Below are 21,804 nucleotides of genomic sequence, written 5' to 3' on the forward strand. Positions count from 1 at the left end.
AACCAGGTGGCTCTAATAACTTCAAGGTGCCTTTGAAATGATACCTCCATGGCAACAGTCTCTGAAGAGATATGATAAGAACTTTTAAGGTCTACTCACTTAGCAGCTTTCATGTATGCAATCCAGTATTATGAACTATAATGTCACCATGGGGTACATTACAAATTTCCTTTATAAAAAGTTATGAATATGAAAGTATCTGCAATTAATTTTCTTACTTACATTTTAATCACATTACATTTTTAAAAAGCCCAAGTAGTGCTCTCATTGGGGTTCATAGCTCAATGAGATTTTATATCAGGTCAGGTTATTTTCACATGCTTTGCAAAGACTCCCATCCATGAACTAATTCTTTTTTTTTTTTTTTTTTAATTTCTTTTCAGAGTAACAGTATTCATTGTTTTTGCACCATATCCAGTGCTCCATGCAATACGTGCCCTCCCTAATACCCACCACCTGGTTCCCCAACCTCCCTCCCCCCACCCCTTCAAAACCCTCAGGTTGTTTTTCAGAGTCCATAATCTCTCATGGTTCGCCTCCCCATGAACTAATTCTTAATGTATTTTTTTTTCTAGTCAGGCCCAGCTGGGTCACATGAAGCTGTTTCTTTTCAATAACTGGTTACCCCAATGCAAAGCCTCCTGGGGAAGTGAGGAGGACCCAGAACAACTCCTGGCAGAAAGTGTGCCCCTTCCTAATTGTCCTAGTGAATGTAGTTATTGTGTACACACTTAATACCTTAAAATGAGTTAGAAATAACCATTTCCTGGGGCACCTGGGTGGCTCAGTCAGTTAAGTGTCTGCCTTTGGCTCAGGTCATGATCCCAGGCTGCATGGGGCTCTCTGCTTAGTGGGGAGTCTGCTTTTCCCTCTCCCTCTGCTGCTCCCCCCATTCCCTCTCTCTCAAATAAATAAAATCTTAAGAAAGAAAGAAAGAACCATTTCCTGAAATACTGATTACACAAAATAGTGTTTTAATAATTTGAGCACAGACTCTTGCCTACTTTTTTTTTCAAGAGAGAAAAAGTGAGCACGTGACCTGGAGGTGGGGGCAGCAGGGGCAAAGCTCAAAGCCTGACTTGGGACTTGATCTTGTGAGCCTGTGATCATGACCTGAGCTGAAATCAAGAATCAGTTGCTTAACTGACGAAGCCACCCAACTAAACCTCTCTTGCCTACATTTTAAATTAATTCTTAGGGCTGCCTGGGTGGCTCAGTCAGTTAAGTATCTGCTGCCAGCTCAGGTCATGATCCCTGAGTTCTGGGATCAAGCCCTCCTGGGCTCCTTACTCAGCAGGGAGCCTGCTTCTCCCTCTCCCTCTGCCTACAGAGCTCTGCCTGCACATACACTCTCTCTCTTTGTCAAATAAATAAATAAAATCTTTTAAAAAATTCATTCTTAGGTGACTATAGGGTACTTTTTAGATGAAACATGTTCAAGTTCTGCACTATAAATCTGGGAGTGTAATTATGTTTTATCTTCTAAATAATATAATTACTCATTAAGTGAATGGTTTTATCAGACATCTGTAAAGTAAAAGATGGAAAAAATTTAAGTTTTTGTGTATCTACTGTTCATACTGATTATTTTACGTACTACCAAAACTTAACCCTTCACTGGCCCAATTGTTGGAAATTGTCAACTGTACCTCACAAAGATTTCATTTAGTGATTGTTGTGTAGTCAGTCATTAAATGAAATCATTGTTTTCATCCTGCCCCAAATCTCACATTATGATGTGAGATGAATTAGATTCTGAAATACATACTTACATAAACCTCATACATATGACCAAAAATTATTTACCCTGGTTGATTAGAGAGAAGAAAATGCTTGTTTGAATGGAAGTGGTCATTCTTTACTATAACATCTGTTTATTCTCAGATGATTCCCTTGACTACTAGAAATAAACATTTATACCTTGAAAGATAATCTTGGAATTAAGAATGCCAAATATGGAGGAACACCTGACGTTTTTAGGATTGAAGTTGGGTTTGGAATAGTAAAAAATAGTAAATAGTAAAAATGGTAAATTCTGATTCTTAAACTGGGTAGTGAGTTCATTGTTATTCTGTTTTTATGCTTTATAACTTGTATGTTCATGATACATATTTCTTTATATCAAGTATTTTTTAATTTTTTTAAAGATTTTTTTATTTACTTGAGATCACGAAAGAGCAGGAGCAGGGGAGCAGAAGAAGAGGAAGAAGCAGGCTTCCCACTTAGCAGGGAACCTGACATGGGGCTCGATCCCAGGATCCTGGGATCACAACTTGAACCAAAGGCAGACGCTTAACCATTTGAACCACCCAGGCGCCCAACATCAAGTATTAATTTTTAAAGAAAAAACTAGATTGGGTGTTTAGGGTATAGTTTATTTAGTCTGTGTTCACTAATTCACTAATACGTATGGGTTTTTTAAAAAGATTTTATTTATTTATTTATTTGAGAGAGAGAACAGCAGTGGGGAGGGGCAGACGGAGGGAAGGAGAGAGAGAAGTAGACTCCCCACTTAGCAGGGAACCTGATGGGGGGCTCAATTCTTGAGCCGAAGGCAGATGCTTAACCAACTGAACCACCCAGAAGCCCCTCAATATGTTTTTAAATGATGTGTGGTTTGGTAGGGTTAAAGATAAACAAGGAATTTTTTGTCCTTAGAAACTGAATGAAAATTGCAGGTACAAAACCTCCCCCTTGCCCCCGGCCAGCCATGTAAAAGAATGGTATGGTTTGTTCATTCTCTTGATCTGAAATTGCTTTTGTTTTCAGATGGTGGCCAGCAGAGATCTGCAATCCCAGGTCTGTGCCACTGAACATCCAGGGCCTTAAGCATGACTTGGGGGACTTCCCTGTGTTCTTCTTTGGTTCTCATGACTACTATTGGGTACACCAGGGCAGAGTGTTCCCTTATGTTGAAGGAGATAAAAGCTTTGCTGAGGGACAGACTAGTATTAACAAGACCTTCAAGAAAGGTAAGTTGAATGATGTTTATAGGGGCTCAAAACTAAGGGGCTCAACTCCACGGTTGATTTCTCGCCATGTCCTGACTCGCGTAGAGAACTTTTACCAGGTGTTAGGATCCAGCGCCCCTACGTATCCAGTCACATTAGAGCCACATCTTATCCAGTCAGTTAGAGAAATACATTTCATTATAGTAGACTCTGCCATCTGTGTGAAAGGAGTTTCTTCTGCGATCTTTCTACAAACATAAGAGATTATTTTGGAAATAATCTTCTTAATCAAGTGAAGCTCCCTTGCCACAGAAGAGCAGTAAAATCTTCTCACGAAGAGCCTTACAACTGTTTTTGCAACAAGTTTCCAGGAAGGTTGGCTTTCTGGGTAAGAGTAAAATAAATTTAAATCCGGTACAATTTAAAAAGCTGTGGAGTTTTTCGGTTGGTTGGGGGTATTTTGTTTTTTGTATTTTTCCTTTTGCTTTACTTGGAAGGGTCTGATTATTGAAGTAGGACCTCTTCCTTGAGGCAGCAGCTTGCACAGAGCCCAGCTTTAACCCTAAATGAGTTATATCCTATTTCAGTGTCTTGGTGGAAAATGGTCATTTTCTGAATAATTTTAAAAAGAAAGCCTCAGGCCAGATCCAGGGCATTGAGAAGGCAACGTAAAGCTGCTCTCCTAGAAGTTTTTTGGGTTTTCTTTTTGGTGTTTATATACTTTGTTTGGTCTTTATTGGCAGCACTGGAAGAAGCTGCAAAACGTTTCCAGGAATTGAAAGCACAAAGAGAAAGCAGAGAAGCGCTAGAGACTGAAAAAAACTCAAGAAAACCTCCTCCTTACAAACACATCAAAGTGAGTCTCTGCCCATGAAAACAGTATTTGACAGGCAACAGGAAACGCATTACTGTCTTAGTCATTAGAAGGCACTTTCTGACTTATGAAAACTTTTGCCACTTACCACCCCAGTCTTCAGTTGAACGGACCGGGAGCTTTGGTTGGAAGCATAAAATGGGAGCTGGGGCTGCTTGGGTGTGAGGAGGCCGTTGATAAGCCCTCTTATGACTGGGAGCAACGTGTTCCGTGTGGAATCCTGTCCTTGCCCAACCAGGTTGTCCTGCAACCAAATGAGAATGTAGGTGTTTAGCTCCTCCAGAAAAGCCCATGGTTGTCTTCAGTTAGGAAATTTCCGTCAACTGGTAGAAGAAATACACAGGATAAATTCGGGAGAGTTTACGTCAGACTTTGGTATTTCTTTCCACTCGGGAGAGGCCATTTTGTTCTTAGCTTCTTCAGGGGAAATTAAGGTTAAGATAGAAAGAGCCTTTCTCAGAGTCATGCCGTGAGGCATTTGCCAAGCCAGAAATTGCCTGGATGTGTCTGATGTTTCCGCTGAAATTCTTGATCTTCTTTGTGCCTTTTTCTTCTAGGCTAACAAAGTGATAGGAAAGGTACAGATCCACGTTGCAGACCTGTCCGAGATTCCCCGCTGCAACTGCAAGCCAGCCGATGAGAACCCGTGCGGCCTGGAGTCAGAGTGCCTGAACCGCATGCTGCAGTACGAGTGCCACCCGCAGGTGTGCCCGGCCGGTGAGCGCTGCCAGAACCAGTGCTTCACCAAGAGGCTCTACCCTGATGCCGAGGTCATCAAAACAGAGCGAAGGGGCTGGGGCCTCAGGACCAAGAGGAGCATTAAGAAGGTAGCGTGCGACAGGGGCTGGGCGGACAGACGAGGGCCTGTGCCTCTCAGAAGATGCTTCATCCTCTCCTGGGGATGGAATACATAAGAATTTAGGGCAAAATTTTGAAACTTTCCAAGGTGAGGGTTGGGCACTTCTTGAGCAAAGCAGAAGCAGTAGGAAGAGGCAGTAATAAAATACACATAAACTTTGGGTGTCCTATGATTAAGCATAAAAAGGAGAAGGGACAGTGGTCATTTTCACTGTGAAATATTGTTTGTTAAGCAAAAGAGCTATAAAAGGCTCCGCAGAGTCAAAAAGTGCAATGGTTAGAACATACTGGGATGAAAGCTAGCAAACCCAGGACTCCGTGCCTTTGTCACCATTCCTTGGCCCTGAGGCCAGGCAGGGCCAAATCACAACTCCCTGAGCCTCAATTTCCTCCCCTTCCAATGGACATGGTAAGCCCTGCCCGCATATTTGAAAGGGTTGCTACCAGTCTCAGATTAGATTATGTATGTAAAAGCAACTGGCAAAAGTTGAGATCTTTGACCCTTATAAATTATCTTTATTCTTATACTTGGAGGTGGTTCTTCAGAGCAGTGTCTTTGTAGAAAAATTTTTAAATGCAAATAACTCAAAGAAAAATGAAAATCTGCAGCAAATCCTACCGTTTGAACAGTGACTGTCAAACTTCAGAAATCCTGGGAATCTCCTGGGATCTTACCAAGAATAATGTCTTACTGAAATATCTGGGACAGGCCTGAACAGTGTGCATTTTAAAACCAGGCCCCCAGCCCACCTCCACCTTCACACCTGCATCATGCTCCCCCTCCCCCTACTTGCCTAGTGCCCACAGAGAGAGAATGCAGAGAGGCTTCCACTGAGAGAAAGCAGGTCTGGTAGGCATTTAAAGCTACTCTTGACATTTTTGTACCTGTAAAAAAAAAAAAAAAAAAAAAAAAAAAATCACCTCTGTAATTAAGAAGTACCATATAATATAGGAAAGAGAAACAATACAAAAAAGATAATAAAGAGTGAAATTCCTTCATCCCTTCCACCTCCTCACCAGACATGACCATTGTTAAGAGGCTGTCATGTAGCCTTTTATAACCTTTTCTACACAGTTATAAATGTAAATGTATATACAAATACATATTCTGATATTCTATACTTAAAGGGTTTTTAAAAACATAAATATGATACATATTATTTTATTCCACTTCATATATCATAAATACACCTTAATGACAGTACGTATAGATTGCTCCTCATTCTTTGTAACAGTCCCATTGTATCTATAGTAAAATGTACCATAACTTATTTCACCTATTTTCTAATTAATTTATATATATACATTTCATTCTGTAATGACCATTCTTGATCATCTATCTCTATGCACCCAGGGTTTTTTTTGAAGATTTTATTTATTAATTAGAAAGAGCAAGCACAAGCAGGGGGAGGGGCATGGGAGGAGGGAAAAGCAGAGGGAGAGGGAGAAGCAGACTCCCCGAGGAGCAGGGAGCCCGATCCCAGGACCCTGAGATCATGACTTGAGCCAAAGGTAGATGCTTAACTGACTGAGCCACGTATGCGCCCCTTCAGGCACCCGTTTCTCTAGATTAGATTGCTTGAGGTGAGACTCACGCAGTAAGCACGTGTTTGTGAAGCTGCTTCAGTGTGCCAGTGATTCCTCTGGGTGTTTGGAAAAACAGTAGTGCACAAGACACCTTTGTGGGTCTGCTGGAGACAGGTCATAAACAGATATATGATGTTGAGTACCGCTAAAATGCTGCAGAGAAATACAGTGCAGTCAAAGGGGAGGGCTGGTGACGGGGATTGTTTTTTCAGACTGCTTGGGTAAGGAGGGCTGAGGAGGTGCCATTTGACGTGAACATGAGGGAGAAAGCCGTACAAGCACATAAGGGAAGAGAGCATTCCAGACTGAAGAAAAAGCAAGGACAGAGGCCTTAGCATGCTCCAGAAACAGCAGGAGAGCCAGTGCATCTGGCGAAGGAAGAGGAAAGGGGTAGTTGGTAGGTAGGAGATACGAGAGAGGGTGGCCTGGGGCTAGATCCTGTGCAGCTTTAGAGGCCAGAGATGGGAGGCTTCTGGAAGATTTTAGTGGGAAGTGACTTGATCTGACCTGATGTGTTCATTCTCTATTGCTGCATAACAATAATACTGCAAACTTGAGAACTTAAAATGTAACACATTTTATTTTCTCACAGTTTCTAGGGCTCAGGAGTAAGACAGTGCTTGTCTAGATTGTCTGCTTAGAGTCTCACAGGGTTTTAGTCAGGATGCTGTCAAGGACTAGATTCTCATTCTTCTGCCTCAACTGGAGAAAGGTCCACTTTCCTTGCTTCCATGGCTATTGGTAGAATTCTGCTCTTTGCTCCTGTGGGTCTGAGAGTGTTGGGTGTTTTCTTGGTCTCAGTTTCTTGTTGTTTTCATTGTTTTGCTGCTATTAGCTTCTAGAGGCTGCACATGATTCCTTGCCAGATAGGGTTCCCCAACATGGATTTTTGCTTCCTCATAGCCAGCGAGGGGGAGAGACACTCCACTCCAATTGGATGCTAACGTCTTGATGTAACAAACTCACTTAATCACATACATCCTGTCACCTTTGCCATGGTCTATTGGTTAGAAGCACATCACAGGTCCGGTTCACTTAAGGACAGAGGATCACACCACAGCGTGAGCCCCAGGAGACAGGCATTTTGAGAGCCATCTTAATTACCTGTGTGCCACCCTTGGGGTTCAGAAGAATAACTGGGTGTAGTCTAGGGAATTTATGGTCATGGGGAAGGAGTAGCAAAAAGGAGATCATTATTATCCGAGAGAGATGATGGTGGTGTGGACTGCTAGGGTTGTAGCAGAAGAGAAGTGGGTGGATTGCTGACATTTTGAAGGCCGAGCCAACAGGATTCGCCGATGCATTAGATATATGGATTGCATCCCTTGGCCAAAGGCCATTAGCATTTAAAATGTCATTGTAGGTAGGGTGCCTGGGTGGCTCAGTTGGTTGTGTCCAACTCTTGGCTCAGCTCAGGTCTTGATCCCAGGGTCATGAGTTCAAGCCCTGGACACAGCATGGAGCCTACTTAATGAAACCAAAGTCATTATAGAATGCAAAAAAAAATTCTTTAAGTTTATTATTTTTTTAAATAATGTCTGCACTCAACATGGGGCTCGAACTCACAACCGTACTATCAAGAGGAGCACACTCTTCCAACTGAGCCAGCCAGGTGCCCCAAGAATGCAAAATTTTTGATGTTACTTTAATGCCATGCATATCACATATACAAATTTTTGCCTGTGACTTGGGGAGTTTTAGGGGTTATCCTAAAATTTATCCAGTTTAATATCGTGTTAACATCTTTTAAGAGTAATTGCATTTATTTTAAAATGTATTCTAATTTATTAAATTGATATAATCAAGAGAAAAAAATACAGCTAGGATTATTCTGCAGTTAGCTCTTGAGGAATTTCTAATGTAAGACAGTTGGTCTTCTACAAAATAGCTGGAAGTATACATTCCTGAAAAGCAAAATCATGAAGACTGAGTAGCAACATAGAAAAGATTTTTGGTAAATTGAGGGTACAGAAGCCAAATATGAAATTGATTGTACACAGCCAGTTCTCTCCTTTTTATATGTAACAGATTCCTGAAAATGTGTGCCAGAGCCAGTAAGAGACTTCCTGTTACAGAGTGATTTCTTTCTCAAAAATTAAAAAAATATATATATTAAATACTGAATTATACCCTATCTTTTTGCCATAGTCTTTAAGGACAGATTTCTAGCATTTTTAAAGTTCCCTATTTGGTCATTTTTGTTCACGGTTGAATTCACAGTTAATGGGTGTCTTTTGAGTTTGTCTTTTTATAAGATTTTTTTATTATTTTTTTTAATGTGGGGCTTGAACTCACAACCTCAATGGAACTCAAAAGTTCCATGCTCGGGGTGCCTGGGTGGCTCAGTGGGTTAAAGCCTCTGCCTTCGGCTCAGGTCATGATCCCAGGGTCCTGGGATCAAGCCCCACATCGGGCTGTCTGCTCCTCGGGAAGCCTGCTTCCTCCTCTCTCTGCCTGCCTCTCTGCCTGCTTGTGATCTTTGTCTGTCAAATAAATAAATAAAATCTTTAAAAAAAAAAAAAAATGTTCCATGCTCTGTCAACTGAGCCAGCCAGGTGCCCCACAGTTAATGGTTTTAAGTCCAGTAAGCAACTCTTTAGTTTTTTGTGTTTTTCTTTCAGATTTTATTTATTTATTTGAGAGAGAGAGAGAGTGTGTGTGTGCACAAAGGGTGGAGGGGCAAAGGGATAGGGAGAAGCAGACTCCCTACGAGGACTCGATCCCAGGACCTGAGATCATGACCTGAGCCAAAGGCAGATGCTTAACCGACTGAGCCACCCAGGCACCCTGGTAAGCAACTCTTTGAGGCTAAGGTTTGTCCCTTTAGGACATCTGAAATATTTCTTTTACAAAATAGCTAGGAATATTTATTTACAGTGTTAGCAAATTGATATCAGCACTTTTAACTTTCCTGTATTCATTTTCATAAAACAGTAAATATAAACCATAATACATGATACTCAAGCTTTCATAGCCACAGAACCATTTCTTTAAATGAAACCTTTCCTTGAATCCTAATATGTGGAAAAGATGATGTATAGCCAATTTGGTTACAGTTCTGCTCTGTGGGTTTCAGTTAAAAAAAAAACCCTGCCATTAACCCAGTCTTGCATGTATGGCACCGGCACTGGGCTAATTCCAATATAAAGAGGAGTCCTCCCTTGTCTTAAGTAAATAAAGACTAGACTGACTTTTTATCCAGTCAGTTATTCTAAAAAACAGACAAACAAACAAACAAACAAACAAACCGACCATGCCATTAAATAAGTATAGTGTGGTGAGGAAATCTACCTGTGAGGGCGGTGGTCCCACGTCATGGTGTGAATTGCTCATCAGCTGTGTCACAGCCTGGGCTAGATGGAGGGAAAGCCTGGTAAGGTGACAGAGCATGGGGCTCAAATGTGCATACCCTCCTCCGTCCTTCGTGAGAAAGGACTGGAATTAAAACGTAGTTGCAGTTATCAATTAAATATATTTCTTTTTCTTTTTTTTTTTGTATTTGTACATTTCTTTTTCTAACCTAATTCTTTGTCATAGCCCAGAGGTCAACTTTTGGGGCCACCATTCCCCACTGGAAGCAAGTATGTAGCTCCTTGAGGCTGACTCAGAGCCTCACTGACCCCACTAACAGCAGACCGCCAAGGGAAGGGACATGCACAGGACATTAGGTTGGTTTCTTCCAGTCTGACCCATTAACTTTTTCTCTTATTACAGAAGTGACAATCTTTTGTTTTTATCAGTAGAGAAGGATTAAATATTTGTAAGAATGTTAGCTTATGTTCTTAATGATTTGCCAAAATCAGAGAATATGGTACTTCTCTTTAGATTACTGAAATTTACTCTCAATTCAGAATACTGAAAAACTCTCAATTTACTCTCAAATACCGTGAATCTAAGTGATTAAACCATGTGAAACCTAGTGAAAATTTGTAGAGGGGAGGAAGTCAGGGTGGGAAGAACAAGAAGTCTGGTGAAACAATAAGCAAATACATTGTTTCCTACGACATTTCTTTTTCTATATGACAAAAAGTTCTGTAGGTAATGCTCTTGTTCTGGATTGAATCAGCCATGCTTTGGGGGTGAAAGGGTTAATGACTATGAATTTATAAACACAAGATGTTGAATTATATATTTACCTTATGTTAAAAGAAGCTAGTCATGGGGCGCCTGGATGGCACAATCAGTTAAGTGTCTGACTCCTGGTTTCTGCTTGGGTCCTGATCCCAGGATCCTCGGATTGAGCCCTGTGTTGGGCTCCCTGCTGAGAGCTTCTCCCTCTCCCTCTGCTCCTCCCCCCTGCTTGTGCTCTCTCTCGTTCTCCCTCTCACGTAAGTAAAATCTTTAAAAAATAATGAAAGAATCTAATCACTGCACACCTGTGAGAACAGCAAAATGAAAACTAGTTGGCAGTGCTGGCAAGGATGTGGAGAACGTGGGTCTCTCCTGCGGTGGGAAAGTGTGATGGGGATGTAAAATGGTGCAAACACTCCAGAAAATAGTTTCTTATAAAACTAAATGTAAACTCCCCATTTGATCCAACCAGTTGTACTCCTGGCCATTTATCCCAGAGAAGTAAAAACCTATCTGTACACAAAAGCTTTTTACCAGAATGTTCACAACAGCTTTGTTTGTAATAGCCCAAATATGAAAACAATTCAGACATACCTCAGGAGACTGACCCCGTAAACAAACCGCAGTACGTCCACAATGCAAAAGTGTGCTCAGCAGGAGAAAACAGACTGGACTGCGGACACACACAACAAATGGGTCAGGTCCCAAGAGAATTAAGAGTGGGGGGGGTGGTTTGCCAACCTCAAAAAATGACATACTGTGTGATTTCATTTACAGAACATTCTCCAAACGATGGCGATGGAGAACAGATTAGGCATGGGATGGGATGGAGGGGAGGGAAGGAAGGAGGCTGGTGTCATTATGGACTGTACAAGGGGTCTTCGTGGAGATGGAACAGTTCTGTATCTGATTGTGGTGGCAACACGATTCTACACCACACACACACACACACACACACACACACACACACACAAACACACGCACATAGTGCATGTAAAATTAGTGCAGTCTGAATAAGATTTATAATTTGTACCAATGTCAGCTCTTTAGTTTTAATACAGTCCTATAGCTCCGTAAGATGTTGCCTTAAGGAAATACTAAGTGAGGGGTACACGGATCCTCTCCGCGCTATTTTTGCAACTGCCTGTGAATATCTAGATTTACTCCAAAATAAAAAGTTTTTTAAAAAAAGAATTCATTTAACAGGCATTAACCCTAATGCTGTACACTTAGTAAACGTCGGCATAATATACCCTCAAAGGCTTGAGTTAGCCTTATCGCCGGCTCCCACCACTATGTCACTCAGACATGTTGTCATAAATCATACTGTCGCAAGAAAAGACAGGTTATCACCTTTTGAGACACTGCTACAAGAAAAATAGTGCCACCTGCCTGCCAGGGAATGACAACTACTATTTGTTTCTAGCATTCGATTTCCAGGATTCTTTTTGGTTAATGCTCTTGGATTACACATGGGTGTTAAGGAATGCTCTCAAAGGGAACACATTGGTCTTACATTTACAGAGTGCATGCTTCTCTGCAGGGTGAATTTGTAAATGAATACGTTGGCGAATTAATTGATGAAGAAGAATGCAGATTGCGAATCAAGAGAGCCCACGAGAACAGTGTAACTAATTTTTATATGTTAACTGTTACCAAGGTAAAATTGCTTTTTTTTTTTTGTAAGAAAAAAAGGATTTTTGGTCTTTGTTTCATGGGCTTAGGTTGAACTCCGTTTCCTCTAATTTGATTGTTTTTTTTCTGGAGAATGAGGGTGCTTTGTCTTAGCCAGTACGCTAGCCACCATATTGTGCTAATTATAGCAGGCTATACAAAGGCTGATTGTTGAAGCCTTGCACTTGGCATGTGAGTGGACAGATGACCAGGACCAGCGTGGACATACGAGGCTTTTTGTCTCAGCCCTTCTTAGTCACTGAAGGACCTGGCCCTCAGTTTCTCTGTCACTGACAGAGACAGTCGGCTTTCTCATGCTAAGTTTTAAAGCCCCATTCAAGTTCTGATTTAGCAAAAAATTCTAACTCTGAATCGTTCAGTGTACTGAAATTTTGTGTCTGAGTTAGGACAAATGGGTGCCATCATAAATGAAATGACAGTAAAGCTGCTAGATTAATCCATGTGCTCCTAAGTCCCATTTGCCGCACATTCGGGACAGCCGTTATCTTGTGTCATTTCTTCAGCAGCCCTCTGATTTGCGGAGGATGGGAAACTGAGGTCCAGCCCTGACAAGCGATCTGTTGGATATCTTGTCACAGTTGAGTGAAGGGCTAAGACCAGTACCCATGTTTTGTATGTTCCAGGCTCTCCCTGAAACTAAGTTAGAATATCATTAAAAGTAAGAACTAGAAATCACAAGAACTCTATTTTAACTGATATGTCATTGTTTGACAGTTTTACCACTTTCAGGAACATAAATTTCATAAATATAAAATGCCATTTATTTCTGATGGCTGAGTGGCCCTTTAAGCCCGCTGCTCACTGTCGGAGGCCCTCCAGCCATCATGATGACACTTGGGAGGCTCTGTCCTCCAGAACTCATCCAGATGATCAGAGTTTGAATTCAGGGCCAGAATGTTGAGCTTTTTACTGTGTTCTGAACGTCAGTGTAGGTGAAAATAGGAGGAGCAGGTAACCACTGCAGAGTATGTCTCACGTGATAGCCCTTCCGTTGATCAAACGTCCGGATCTTCATTCAGAGGAAAGTCTCCCATACTTCCTCTGTCCCTCTTTATGGCGTGCTGTCCTGTCCATTTAGCCCTGCACTGGTTTTGCAGGAAAGGAGGGCTGACAGCCAGCAGCGTGGTTCCCACCCCAGGCGGCTGGCTGAACTCTGCGCTCCGGCATCCCCACGGCCAGTTCATTTTCTAAGTAGCATTTTTCTATGATCTGTGTCTAGAAACAGTTTAAAAAAATAGAAACTGAATTCCACTTTATCTTCATTGTCTTGGCTTGAAGCTCATCAAATAGAGTAGACAACTTGGTCACCGGCCCTGAGAGCATGTGTTCGGGGAGTTGGCAGCTGCCATAGACTCGGGCTGGGGTTGGATGTTTCTGAGATAGGCTCCTACTTGATTTTATGTCAAAGCTACCTCCATTGCTTTTCTTTCTGAAGGACCGTATAATTGATGCTGGCCCCAAAGGAAATTATTCTCGCTTTATGAACCACAGTTGTAATCCAAACTGTGAAACACAAAAGTGGACAGTGAATGGAGATGTTCGAGTGGGGCTTTTCGCCCTTTGTGATATTCCTGCAGGTAAAAAAGCTATTTGCTCCCCATGTGCCCCTCTCTGGGCAGAATATCCTTCCAGGTTTGATGCTCAAGTATTTATTCAAGTACGATGGGGTTACATTTGGAATTGTTATCTGCCACGAAGAAGTGAAAATCCGTGTCCTGCAAAAGGGAGTCGAGCAAGAGCCTTTCTGTCCAAGAGGATGTTACAGAATCCTGTGCGTCCACGACCCTCCTGAATGACTTCTCCCAATTATTGCTGTCTGCACAATACAACCAGATGTTTAGGCTTTTGTTCTCTTATTTAAAGCATTAACATACTGGGTTAACATCAGCTGCTTTCTTGGTTTGTGTCGGGGGGGTTTTGTTTGTTTGTTTTTTAGTTGGAAGATCAGTCTGTTTCAAATTAGACTCAAAAAGCTTCTGAAGGCAGTTACTGCTTCCCTGTTCCCTCAGCTGCCCAGCATCTTACCAGCAACACTTAGCTGCTTCTCTGCCAGGGTTTAGAGAAATGCGTGAACAGGGAAGAGCTGTAGCTGATCCCCGGGGACTCTGTTCAGGACCAGCCCAGCAGCAAGCTTGGACGACCCGGTTCGAGTCCCTGGGTCTTTGGTGTGACTAGTAAATCCGCACTGTGAGCTCTTCTCCAAGCACACTCTAAAGCATTAATCACCAGAGACTGTGTGGTCGCTGCTACTCCACGGCCCTACTGTTCATTCAGAAAGCCATGTAAATTACTTTAGAAAAGCAAGCTAAACCAGAGCCTTTTCTCCCGAGCAGATTTCCAATTCTTGGTCTCTGTTACATAGTTTCTGACCACTTCAATGAGAAGGATATGACAGCTTTTATAGACTTTTTTCTGCAATATTTGGTGGATGGGGGTGTTTTTCTCTGTTGTTTCTCCCCCATCGCTCTTCATTGTGGAGCACGGGTGAGAGAAAAGCCTTCGGGTCAGAATTATGTCTGTCTTTTCACTATGAGAGTGCGTGTGTGACAGCATGTCTCTTCCCTGTGACTCGAGTATGAGTAATTATTTCTCTTACTTTAGGGATGGAGTTAACATTTAATTATAACCTGGATTGTCTGGGCAACGGCAGAACGGAATGCCACTGTGGGGCAGAAAACTGCAGCGGCTTCCTGGGAGTGCGGCCCAAGGTCAGTGGTGCAGGGAGCGAGTGCCCCGGGCCAGCGAATGGGTCCCCAGTTTAGTTCGCATCCATCAGGTTCTGAAGAGATGTTTGTATTTCTCATTGAATCTGGAGTTACCAACATCCTTTTCAAAAACTTCTTAAAAATTCACACTATACCCAAAACCACTGGATGAGCCACTTTGAAGTGGTGAGTTCTGTGGTATGTGAATCCTTGCAATTTAAAAAAATAAAGCGCCGTATTCAAAAATCAGTGAAAATGAAGCCTTATTTTTATTACAATACTGTTATGGGCGAAGTCCTCCTGCTGGTTTTTAGGTAACTGAACTACAGAGCTTAGGAGAACTCAGATGAGTGTGAGGCTGCGGGAGCTCCCTTTCCATGTAGAGCTTCACACGCTGTGCTCTCCTTCTCCCTGCCAGTCGACATGTGCGTCAGCAGCCGAAGAAAAAGCCAAAAATGCTAAGTTAAAGCAGAAGAGGCGAAAAATCAAAGCAGAACCAAAGCAGATGCATGAAGACTACTGTTTTCAATGTGGAGATGGTGGAGAGCTGGTCATGTGTGACAAAAAAGACTGTCCCAAAGCATACCACCTCTTATGCCTTAACCTGACTCAGCCACCATATGGTAAGCGAGCCTTTTGGGACCCTTTCCCTGTCTTGCGTCTTGGCCAGTGATGTGTCACCTAGAATGTACTTTGCTCCCCTTAGTGGAGCCATGGGATGGATAATGAACAGAACAACCAACACTAGAAACAAAGTATGCTAGTGAAAAGTCTGTCTGCAAATGTGGGATAGGTGCGGGCCAGGAGGATTGGTTTCTCGGACCTTGTTACCATGGGCGAGCAGTTGGCTCCTCTCTCTGGCGGTGAGTTTGGGATGCGCACTGCGTCCATTCTCAATAGTACACTCAGACGTAAGTTTGGCCAGAATTTGGAGTTGTGTTCTAATTGAATTCAGTCTCCAGTCTCAGCAGATGGTGCAAACTTGGGTTTTTCGTGGGTAATCAAGAGGGGCACTAATGGGGCTCTTTTCCCTGTTCGCACCCCTCCGTAGGAAAGTGGGAATGCCCGTGGCATCAGTGCGAGGAGTGCAGCCGTGCTGCCGTCTCCTTCTGCGAGTTCTGCCCACACTCATTTTGTAAAGATCATGAAGAGGGCGCTCTGGTTCCCTCTGCTCTGGAAGGCCGGCTCTGCTGCTCCGAGCATGACCCCGAGTCTCCTGTGTCCGCAGAATACTGGAGCAAGATCAAATGCAAATTGGAGTCACAGGATCATGGAGAAGAACTGAAAGAATAAATGGGTGGTGATTTTCTTTTTCTTTTTATTGAGATGGAAAAAAAAAGGAAAAGAAACAAGTGACTCGGTGGCACGTCGGCAGGAGAAAGCTGCTGCCGTGCGCATAGCCCCTTCCCCGGGCGCCGCCTTGTGGCCGTGCGCGCTGGGGCCGGAAACACGCGGGCAGAAGCAGGTGGCCTGGGGCTGTTTTTCTGTTTTGTGGGTTGGGGATTCTTTCGTAGCCCGCCAAATTCCCTTGGTCTTCTCTTGCCTTCTATTATGCTTCATGCCTTTGCAGCGGGGAAAAAAAGAGATGTCTTCACTCTGAAAACAGCGAAGAGAAAAAGAAATTTTGTTAATGAGATAAATTTTAAGTCTAGGATGTTTTCCTTGGGTGTAAAAAGCAAAAAAGTAGCCCTCATTCCTTTATTTATTTTCATTTTTTAAAACTCTGGAGAAGTGTAGTTCAGGTAGTCTATTCAGTGTGCGTGTGCGTGTGTGTTTGAAGTAGCATTTGGAGCAGGCCCTCTAGAAAAGGCTCTGATGGCCTTTATATACCTCTCCGCTGAGCAGTAGGCAGGCTCACTTCTCTTTCCTCCCAGATGTCTTTTCTTGGCTCAGAGAAGGGCGCTGTGCGAGTCCTGAATCTGGCCTCTTGAAAACAAAATGCCTCAGTGGATTTTACTCTCAGTGGTTTGCACCTAGGCCAGCTTTGTGATGGGATACCTTTACCTAGAATGGTAGATAATGTGGTTTTTGGTTCTGGGGGAAGACAGAAACAGGTGCCCTCACTGAGTTTGAAATGTTTTCCACTGTGGACATTTTTGATGAAGTGTGTTTATGTGGAGGTGAATGCAGCATTGGAGTGGTCGTGCCTGTTGCTCCAACATGTGGACAGAGGCAGCTGAAGGGAGATGGAAGGCCCAGACCCAGAGTTGGGTCATTCTGTGCAGTGTAACGGAGCTGCTAGTCTGACCTGGAGAGTATTATGGGCATTTCCTTTCCTGTCTCTGCTTCCCTCCCCGAATCAAACATTCCCTGTCTGCTGGCCACCGGCTGGCCGTATTTCCTCGTGAAAACAACACAAGCGTGAAAACAACACAAGCGAGTCACAGTTGTATCTGAGTAGGTCTTTTTGGTTTAGTTCCTCATTTGGGGGGGTAGAAGGGGTAGGGACATCTCCCAGTTATATGTAAACAGTTCCTATTTAGTATTATCTACTAATTAAAATTGCCCCACTGAGGAAGGGGAAGTGCTTCTACAGGGTGTGTAAGCCACAAACACACTCTGTCTTAGGAAGCACTTAGGGAAGCTCCCAAGAAAGCAGTGTTAGCAAAAATGGTTGGCTGTGACGCTTGGATCTCCTAGATGCCAGTGTACCAAGATGTCTAACCACAAAGTTCACTTGCATTTAATGCTTTGGAATATGTATATTCCAGTAGTCCTTGTATGAACTAATTAGTAATGTCAGACGTTGTCACACTGTACTAAGTAGAATTCTAGGGCTAGCTTGAATGAACGTTAACCTTCTCTGTGAATTTTGACTGCTTACAATTGCTGGTACCTGGTGGCATTTATTTTCCCTCAAGAAGCACCTAGGAACCTTCGGAAGGGAGGGAGGGGAGATGCTCAGCCATGTTCCTTCAGTTCTGTGTGTTCCTTTTTTCTTATCAATTTAGAGTTCTTCTCTGGAAAAAAGAAAAAAAATAGCTGTTTTGTGCCTCTCTCTCTCTCTCTCTTTTTTTTTTTTTAATGTAAATGTGCAATTGAACTGGATTTTCTCTTGTTAAAAAAAACATAAAACAAAAAAAAAATATATCACACTACAATTCCTTTACTTAAGCTCCTAAACTGCCATTTGCCTGATTCCAGCAATTAATTCTGAGGTAACTTATAGAGCCTCCAGGAATTCTCTTGATTAGATATGGTCCCAGGAGAAAGAGCAAAATGGAAAATGCTGTGCATGTTACCAGATCGAATCGCTACCAGTAACGTGCAGCACAGCGCACCAAAACACTAAACTTTGCTCTTGAGCAACTATATAGTTTGATATCCTTTTAAAAAATAATTTAAGAAAATCTAGGTTTTATCATACTAAAACTTTATTTTATATATATATATGTGTGTGTATATATATATATATATATATGAGATAAATGTTTGCTTTTTTAAACTTACTAATATGAAGGATTTCTTTTAACATTCAAAATATAACTCTTGTTGAAACCGTATCCCACATGAACTCTTCTCTTCTTGCTTTGTTTTGGACTTAGTGCTATTTAATATCTGATGACTTTTATATGGTAAGCCAGGGTCCATCCGTATACTTACAAATACCTTAGGTTTCAATATTTTCATGCAGCTTCCTCATCATGTCATATTTTGTCATAATGGCTCTGCTGAGATTTTTAAATCTTTTTTTTGGGGGGGGGGGTGGGAGGGTACCTAACAGGATCATTCTGCCATTTCAGAAATTAGGGTAAAAAACAAAATAGCTACTAACTACAGCTCTGGAGGCTTCATCCAGGAGTGCTCTTTAGTGGTCCAGAAAGAGGCTTTCGTCCCGCCAGTGGCCCAGAGCTCTCCTCACACCTCCGTGGCGTCACGACCGACTTGTTGTACGTATCTTTGTATCTTCACGTTGCAGGCTGTGGAAGCGGAAAGCCGGGGGAGAAAGCTGTGCTTCCCGTGCGCAGCGTGTGCACGCACCGTGCTTGCCTGCGCCTCACCAACCCGGTGGACCAGAGGACGTGTTGCTCTCTTGTGGTCTGTAGTTGGTTTTGTTAACTTTCAAATCCGTGGTCAGAGCAGAAATGGTTTGGGTTTTATTCTTGTCCAAAAATGAGATAAAGCATCATGGGATAATGGTGGTTTTTGTTTGTTTGTTTTTTAGCCTCATATTACTTCTTTGGAAAAAGTGAATGTAAAGTTTTTGATAATCAGCATAAAGCTTCAGAAATCTGTTGGGTTACAACCGTAGAGGAAATGGGCCCTCCCGGCATGCACGGAGCAGACAGGGGCTGGCCCGTGGCCAGTAGCAGGGTCAGGAGGGTTGCAGTCACCTGCCCCTCATTCCTGGAAGGCCAGCACGGCTGGAGGAAGTGATTCTCTTCTTTAATATCTAATCAGGGTTAGAGTCAGGAGGGAGGTGGGTTTTATTTTCATTTTTATCTTAACAAATTCCCACTCTACCTTAATTCTCTGAAATGATCTGGCCTGAGCTATAGAATAGGCCGATTTTTAGAATCACTGAAACTTGGAGCTCTCTGTGTGTTCAAGTCAGGAACAAATGTAAAAACTAAAATAATAATAATAGTAATAATAATAATGGGGGTGTGGCTCTGAGCTCCCTTCTGCTATTTCCACATAATACTTGGAAACATGCTTGTAAATAATGTTTTGAAATTCTGAGATAACCATGTAAAAGACTCTCAGAGCAGGCAGGCTGTTAGACAAGTTTCTCTCCTGGCTCATGAAGTAGTTTCCTTTTGGCCTCGCTGCGCAGTCTGTGTTCTAATCAGGGTCAGAGCCAGCCTGGACGGCAGAGGGCAGCCCTACAGAGCGTCATCACTGGACGCCCCAGGTTCATGGCTGGTCCTTCATTTCATTGTTAAGTACAAAGCTTCCTTTAGCATTCACCTTGAAATCAGGGAGCTGCCACATGCCATGTCCCGAGAGGATAAGGACACGGGTTGTGGTAGAGCCCTTTGGGCTTGGGAAGCTCACCTGGGAGGAGGTGCGATGCCGCTGGCAAGTGGCTTTACTGCCAGGTGGAGCAGAGTCGACTTCCGGAGTTGGCCAGGTTGCTGCACACACAAAGTGATCATTTGGAACGATTTCCGTTGGCCTAGACCACTTGCGGTTGCTCCCTGGTTGTCTGTAAACCGAGAGGAGAGCTCGCCTCCATTTTCAGCTAAGCTAGGGAGAGATCTGATTAGACGGCTTTGCCATGTATTAACGAATATTGAAAAGTTGGAAATGTGTACCTACTGAAATCTACCAACTTTTCCCCGGGGCGGGGTACAGGAAGAAAAGGGGGTTAGAACAGGGTGAGGGAGGGGGAATGACAATGTTTACCACAGGTACGAAGTAGTCACTTTAACATTGAGACCTCTGCCTCATTGAATTCAGGTTTTTTAAGTACTTGAAACTCTTCAGATTCCCCTTATTTTACAGTTATTTTTAAATTTATGAAGTAGAAAGCATTGTTTTGTATACTGTTTTGAAAACAAATAGCCTAGTCTCTTGTCCTCTTCAACTTGGATTAAAGGCAAAGTTCTGCGAGTGGGATGGAGTGTCCACAGCAGATAGCTCAGATTTCGTGTATACATTCGAGGAAGAGACTCTTGCATGAAATACCAGCATTTTTATGAGTATTCGCCATGTGTGTTCTTTCTCTTGTATTTTTGTCAACCCCATCCCTGTGCAGCTCTTCTTTCCTTTTAATATATGCCTGTGTAGGGGAAAAAACAAAAATTTGCACTTACGTTATACTCCTGAAACGCAGGGTGTCGTCTGTGTGTGTTTCAGAAACCATTTCCGTTCTTTTCTCCGTCAGTCCATTGCTTAAGTGACAAGTTCAGGTGCTTGTGGCACAGATGTGTGTACGGTGGGGAGGAGAGCAGCCTGCCCTTCTGTAGCCTGTGAAAGTCAGTTACATGTAAGAAAAAGTGAAAAAGATGAACAGTTGCCAAAGTCATTTATTCAGTCCTTAGTTTTCTTATGTGACTCTCCGGATCTGCAAGTTGGCAGGCAAGCCCCCTCAGGTGCCGCCCCCTCCCCCACCTGCCACAGACCTTCGATGTGTGCACGCGGGGCGCGCAATGTCCATCAGATCACCGAGACGAGGTATGTATGAGGTATTCTTGTCAGGTTAGGAGTGGACTGGATACAATTTACTTTTTACTCTGTTGTTATTAATACTGCTCTTTATCTCATTTGTGCTGTCACATACCCTCTGTTAAAAAAGAAAATCACATTGCCTCCGATGACCAAGATGCTAAATGATGATTGATACTAAATGATGATTACAACTGGCTAAATAAGATCCTTTTTCTATACAAGGGTGTGTGCATAATTGGAATTGATAGGAGAAATTCATTTGTAACCACTTGTGATATTGCACAGCAAACACAGATACCTACAGATTGTTTTCTTTTTCTTGTGATCTTTATCTATGATAATGACCTTTGTAGATTGGTTATTTCTGTACTTTGTTTATCTGTAATAAATTTGTAGATCCTGTGAAATGTTATTTTGCCTAAATCCCTTGAGACTTGAGTCTTTAATAACAAAGCATCAATATTCACTAAAGTCAATCTCTTTTGAGTTTCTGTGACTTGGCTAGAAGCTCTTGACACTAAGGGATTAGTGTTCATTTTCCCTGGGGGGCGTTCCACTAGGGCATTACTGTATAATGACTTGATGTTGCCACATAGACTTCAAGATATATGATATTTTGGGGGTTTTGTTGAATGGCCTATGTCTTACTGCATAGTGTGAAACGTGTAAAGCTTGGTTAACCTGTATATAGATAGCTTATTGTTGACTAGTTATAGTATATTTAGGATTGCCTGGAATTTTAAGCTTCTTACTACTGTGTGTGCTGGTAGGAACATAAATTTTTGTACATTATATTTACTGAGATGTTGCCTTTTTTTATTTTACAAATACTTTGGAATTCAGATGTGTTTTTTGCTTCCATGAGGATTAATTTGGAAAGGTTCTTAATGACATTCCACTGACTTCAGATTTTGCTTGAGATTGACTTCAATAAATTGTCCTGTATGTT

General features: G+C 42.5%; 1 protein-coding gene and 1 long non-coding RNA gene across 8 annotated transcripts in view; one reads left to right on the plus strand and one right to left on the minus strand.

Annotated features, from left to right (window-relative positions):
* Positions 1 to 17,599, plus strand: part of NSD3 (nuclear receptor binding SET domain protein 3) — a 121,686-nt gene extending 104,087 nt beyond the window's left edge. For 4 of the 6 annotated variants that reach the window (XM_032329043.1, XM_032329042.1, XM_032329044.1 and 1 more), the window contains 8 exons: positions 2,770 to 2,972; positions 3,695 to 3,807; positions 4,383 to 4,652; positions 11,885 to 12,001; positions 13,472 to 13,613; positions 14,638 to 14,744; positions 15,160 to 15,364; positions 15,793 to 17,599. In XM_032329043.1, the coding sequence (XP_032184934.1) occupies positions 2,770 to 2,972; positions 3,695 to 3,807; positions 4,383 to 4,652; positions 11,885 to 12,001; positions 13,472 to 13,613; positions 14,638 to 14,744; positions 15,160 to 15,364; positions 15,793 to 16,034 (1,399 nt within the window). In that variant the 3' untranslated portion in view covers positions 16,035 to 17,599. The remainder of the gene's footprint in view (positions 1 to 2,769; positions 2,973 to 3,694; positions 3,808 to 4,382; positions 4,653 to 11,884; positions 12,002 to 13,471; positions 13,614 to 14,637; positions 14,745 to 15,159; positions 15,365 to 15,792) is intronic. The other 2 variants (XM_032329045.1, XM_032329046.1) reach the window with 1 other exon arrangement.
* Positions 16,250 to 21,801, minus strand: LOC116581783. Of its 2 annotated transcripts, XR_004282225.1 has the most exons (4): positions 20,810 to 21,801; positions 18,517 to 20,654; positions 17,578 to 17,701; positions 16,250 to 16,337 (listed from the first exon to the last, which is right to left on the minus strand). It is a non-coding gene; the product is annotated as an uncharacterized LOC116581783 (long non-coding RNA). The 2 variants fall into 2 exon arrangements; XR_004282224.1 differs by having other exon boundaries at positions 18,517 to 21,796.
* Between the last annotated feature and the right edge of the window lie 3 nt (positions 21,802 to 21,804).

Source organism: Mustela erminea, chromosome 21 (assembly GCF_009829155.1).
Source record: "Mustela erminea isolate mMusErm1 chromosome 21, mMusErm1.Pri, whole genome shotgun sequence".
Taxonomy (NCBI): Eukaryota; Metazoa; Chordata; class Mammalia; order Carnivora; family Mustelidae; genus Mustela; species Mustela erminea.